Source organism: Eschscholzia californica, unplaced genomic scaffold (genome assembly GCF_041429995.1).
Source record: "Eschscholzia californica isolate CP2 unplaced genomic scaffold, dmEscCali1.0.p SCAF_3, whole genome shotgun sequence".
NCBI classification, from domain to species: Eukaryota; Viridiplantae; Streptophyta; class Magnoliopsida; order Ranunculales; family Papaveraceae; genus Eschscholzia; species Eschscholzia californica.
In genome coordinates, this window is record NW_028238420.1 from 64,032,418 (window position 1) to 64,037,701 (window position 5,284).

The 5,284-nt window shown below is 37.0% G+C and overlaps 1 protein-coding gene across 1 annotated transcript; it reads left to right on the forward strand.

Annotated features, from left to right (window-relative positions):
* Positions 1 to 1,266: 1,266 nt before the first annotated feature.
* On the forward strand, positions 1,267 to 5,284 carry LOC147553227 (U-box domain-containing protein 38-like). Its single transcript, XM_086669106.1, has 2 exons — positions 1,267 to 1,360; positions 1,745 to 5,284. The coding sequence occupies exon 2, from the start codon at positions 3,253 to 3,255 to the stop codon at positions 4,879 to 4,881; it is 1,629 nt and encodes a 542-aa protein (XP_086525232.1). The 5' UTR covers positions 1,267 to 1,360; positions 1,745 to 3,252; the 3' UTR covers positions 4,882 to 5,284.

Here is a 5,284-nt window from a genome sequence, read left to right on the forward strand (position 1 = left end):
CTCCTCCGAGAAATTCCTTCAGCCATGACTGTTGATAATGAAACCCTAATAATAATAACCCCCAATTTGAAAACTTCAAAACTTCCTCCTTATTAAATTCCATCGATGAATAAGATGACAATAATGAAGGATAGGATCCGGTTACAAATTATGATTCAAGTTATCTAGTTGTTTATCATTTACCTAATCTAGGAGTATATCTATCTATCTAGTTTTTTTCGTGAGAACAGACCTTCTCTCTCTAGATCTGTTCTAGAGAGAGAGAAAAGAAAATGAGAGAGAGAGAGAAAAATTTTTTAAAAAAATATTTTTTAGGTTTGAAGGTCCCCGGCCGGAAAATTGGCCGGCCGGCGACTTTCGCCGGAGAAGATGATGAGGTGTCGAGAAGATGAAGTGGCAGAGAGAACAGATGAGATGGAGGAGAACTTTCAAAAAAATGTATTATGTATACCTCATAAAAATTTATTCCCCGGAGAATTTTCAATAAAATCTGGATTCCCTCGAGAATTTATTCTCGGAGAATTTTCTTTATTCCCCAAAGCCGCGGGCAAAAAAAATATATATCTCGTGGGTACTGTCAATTCAATGGCAAAACTTGCTAATGGTTTCAATATACTATTACTTTTCAATATTTGCTCTTTTTCATCTGAAGTATTTGAGGATTCATGCAATACTTGCTCCTGTGCTTCATGTTATATGATGTATTTAATTGTTCCATTTCATGGGAAAATAAGAAATGGCAAAAATAAGGGAACAACCTAGGTCTATTATGAGGCAAACTAATGTACTTTCATGGGAGCCTGCTAATTGTGGTCATTTTTTAATGAGACATTAATCACTCAAAATTGACCTAACAACCAACTTCTATTTTTTTTATGTAGGTTTATTACATGACATGCATGTCTTAAAAGTCATATAAAATATTTAAAATTATTCTATGTTGCCTAAAACCATTTATCTTTAAATTCATTTTTATTTTATTAAAGATTTTTGATAACTCAAATTCAATAAATAATACAGTTTTATTTCTACAGTCGAAGTTCTCGAAGGAAGTCCAACAGTGTACCAAAAAAATTTGTGATTTGAACCCAATTTTACGGGTAGGGTCGGTCCGGGAAGGCAACCATTTTAGTTTTTTTTGTTAAAAAAGAAATATATTGAAACCAGGAAGTAAGGTCATTAACATTAAAGGTGAATAAGAGAAATTAGGATTGAACTCCAAGATCTCCTTTCTTTATACTTTCAAACTCCTCGTGCTAGTAGGTATGAACATCTATCCTGATTAGGGAAAAAGCACCCGTTGTGAATAGTGGCAGGTGCCTATTAGCATCCAGTACGGACGTGTGTGCCTACTTGGGAGGTACCCAGTCTGACCCAACTCTTTCGTTTCTAGATTTTTTGAATTGGTCCAAGTGCTTTGGAATTCAAACGATTTGATCTGTGCCCGAGCGCAAACATCATTTTTTTCGAGTGCTTTTAGCCTCTCCCTCCCGATTAACATGTTGAAATTTGATATTCTCAGAAGTAGATCGACTCCAATTGAAGTGGGTGGCCAGTTTCTTTTTTTTTTTGAAAGGGGTGGTCAGTTTCTTACTACTATTTAGATTTTTTTTCTTTTTTTGGAATCAAACTTTATTAATAGGCCAAACGACACAATCAAAACAGACAAACAAGACAAGTTATGTCCACTTGGGTTGCCTCTAGAGCTGCCTGATCTAGCTGGTGGCTACTTTTTCTGGTGCAGTCACCACTAACCATAGTGAGAAGTTTTATAACCGTTGCTTCTTCCACCTTCTTCTCTTCTCGTCGTCAACCGTTGGCGTGTAGATCTCCGGTCTGCGACTCTTCTTCTTCAGTCGGATTCAACTTGAGTCTTAAACTACAAATTGTTATGATGTGACTGATTCCGGTACGTCGGTGGAGAGAGTTGTAAGTTGTTGAAGAAACTTTCATTGGTTGTCCATGATCAAACACTCGATCCTGACTAACCACGAAACCAATAAAAGGATCCTAAAAATCAACAAAAACAGAACCTAAAGACCAACAAAGAAAAAAATCTTTATTTAGAAACGATAAAACCATCCACTTTATCTCTCTTCCATCTCTCATCTTCAAATTCTTCCCATTTATCACTAGCATTCAAATTTGCCACACCATTTCCATCTTCCATTTGAGAAACAAATCTTTGTTTCTTACCCAAAATAGAATCTACAGTCCTTCGAACTATGTCTCTGTTGTTAATGTCTAGAACTTCGCAACATCATTAATGTTTAACCAACTTCAAGAATAATAGACATCTCAGATTTGAAACTTATTTTTTTTCCTTGAAATCAAACATAACTCTAAAGTGACATCCGATGTAAACTTCAAAGAAGAAAGTATATAGGCCAATGAGTACCAAATTAAATATAAAAAAACCTCCAAATTGACGTCCAAATTAATTAAGAATTCAGTATCTTCGTTCAAAGCAAATGAAGGGATTTTAGGTCAAAACTAAGTATGAGGTAAATAGGTTATAGATTCAAATTTAGTTGGCAGATTGAATTCGAACTTTGTTAGATCATATCAAGAGAACAAATCCACGAACTGAAATGACAGAGAAGAAATATAAATCTGAAAAACTGAAAAAAAGAATGCATAAAAGAGGAAAATCCGGCGAAAGGTTCCGTTCGCCGGAAACCCTTCGCCGGAAAACTAGATCTGGATCTCTCTTTCACAGTACAAAGTGGAAAAAACTATTTCGATTTTAAGGAACAATGGCACAAAAGTTAGAGGCACTCTAAAGTGGTGGCAGATTCGGTAAATATCTAACCTAACTGACTAAACCAGAATTAAGTAAAACCGGTTCCAGCAACGTGATCATTTCTACGTCGGTCTCACCCCAACTTCAAAAAAGTAAGAGAGAAGAAGAGACTCGCTCGCTCTTTCGCGTAGGTAACCCATAGACGACAGATATCTTCTTCATCATCATCTTTTGTTTCTCTCTCTACCTCCTCATCATCTTCTCTCTCTCTCTCTCTCTCTCTCTCTTCAGGAATGTCCTCTCTATTTGGGAACTGGTTATCTCCAGTCCTGCTTGTTAATCTTGTCGAATAATCTCTGTAGGTAGCCATCTTTCAAATCCATAAAGTTGAAGTTTTTTTAACACTAGAGAGAGAAAGAAACAAGAAAGGGGATTCATTCGTTGAGACAGTACTTTGGTTGTAGTGGTGGTGGTGGTAGAGAGAGAAACACCAGAAGTGTTGCAGAGACATGGGTAGTACAAAGAAGAGATGGAAAATATCTTTTCACCGATCTTCATTAAAACCAGATACTAAACAACCCCCAAAAGAATTCATCTGTCCTATTCATGGATCTTTAATGGCAGATCCAGTTATTGTTTCTTCCGGTCAAACTTTCGAGCGAAACTGTGTTCTTATCTGTAAAAATCTAGGGTTTTCACCACTCATTTCTCATGATGATGCCTCATCAAGACCTGATTTCTCAACTATTATACCCAATATAGCTATTAAATCAACTATTCACAACTGGTGTGATACTCAGGGGATCGAACGACCAAAACCCATTGAATATAACGTTGCTGAGAAGCTTGTTCGTAATGTAATGGCTACCCAAGTAGAAGAAAACCCTAAAAAAGTTGAAGAAAAGTTGAAAAGCATGATAGAAGATGAAAAAAGTGCAGAAATTGGGTGTTCAGATAGAGAATTGCTTAAAGGGGTTTCAGAGAACCCGCCTATTATGAAATTCTCTCATGCTGTGACTGATTTGAATCGGAGACCGGGTCATTTCTATACTAGTTCAGAAGAATCAGTAACTACAACGATTCCAAATACTCCTTTACCATTATCAACTCGTCCAGCTTGTTATTCTTCATCTTCTTCGTCAGAAATTGAAACCCTAAATCCAAATTCTATCGAAGAAGAAGATGAAATTGTGTGTAAATTGAAAAGCAATCAAGTATTTGAACAAGAAGAAGCTGTGATTTCACTCAGAAAAATCACAAGAACGAAAGAAGAAATTAGGGTTCCGATTTGTTCTTCCCGGTTACTTTCAGCTCTCCGTCCACTTTTGATTTCCCGATACACCGCAGTTCAAATAAACGCTGTAGCTGCGTTGGTAAATCTCTCACTAGAAAAAATCAATAAAGTGAAGATCGTACGGTCAGGAATAGTTCCATTATTAATTGAAGTATTAAAGGGAGGATATCCTGAGTCGCAGGAGCACGCAGCTGGTGCACTCTTCAGCTTAGCCCTTGATGATGAAAACAAAACGGCAATCGGAGTTTTAGGTGCGTTGACTCCATTACTTCATATGTTGAGAGGATCAGAAAGTGAACGAGCTCGGAACGATTCAGGACTCGCTCTATATCATCTCTCACTCGTTCAAAGTAACCGATCCAAACTCGTTAAACTCGGAGCGATTCCAATGTTATTAACAATGGCGAAATCAAGAGATTTGAGTAGTAGAGCATTGCTAATACTGTGTAATTTAGCATCTTGTAGTGAGGGTAGAGGAGCAATGCTTGATTCAAATGCAGTTGAATGTTTTGTGGGGATGTTGAGAGAGAAAGAGATTGACTCGGAGTTAACTCGTGATAATTGTGTTGCTGCTTTATATGCATTGAGTTATGGGAGTTTGAGGTTTAAAGGGTTGGCAAAAGAGGCAGGTGCAGTTGAAGTATTGAGGGAAGTTGTAGAGAGAGGAAGTGAAAGGGGAAGAGAGAAAGCTAAGATCATTTTACAGATGATGAGAGAAAGAAATGGTGGTGGTGGTGGAGAAGATGAAGGTGGTGAAGAGATTGATTGGGAAAGTGTGTTAAACTCGGGTGTGGTGAGTCAGAATCGTTTTCGACTCGGTAGTCCTAATTCAACCGACTTTTAATTATTTTTTTTATTTAGCCTACCTTTTGATTTTGGGCAAGATTGTAATTATTGTCAACTTTTGGGTTTTTTTTTTTATCAAGCATGTGGGTTGGATTAAGATAGTTCAGTTACCCGAAAAACCGGATAACCAAGAGAACCAGTTCTTACATTGGTTCTGGTTCCTTTCTTGTTTCTTGTTGGATTTGGGATTTGAGTGTGAATTGGAGTCGAGGGTTCTGGAACTCCGTCTGATTATTATGGTTTGGGTGCCTGATAGGAACCAAATCCTTTGTTTCAAGGTTAATTCTTATGTTAGTGGGTGTCGGTTTTGGAACCGAACTGATAGTAGTAGTATATAGAATATTAATATGAAGGGGTTGTAAAGTTTAATTTATGAAAAATCAATCTTTTTTGTGGGATTA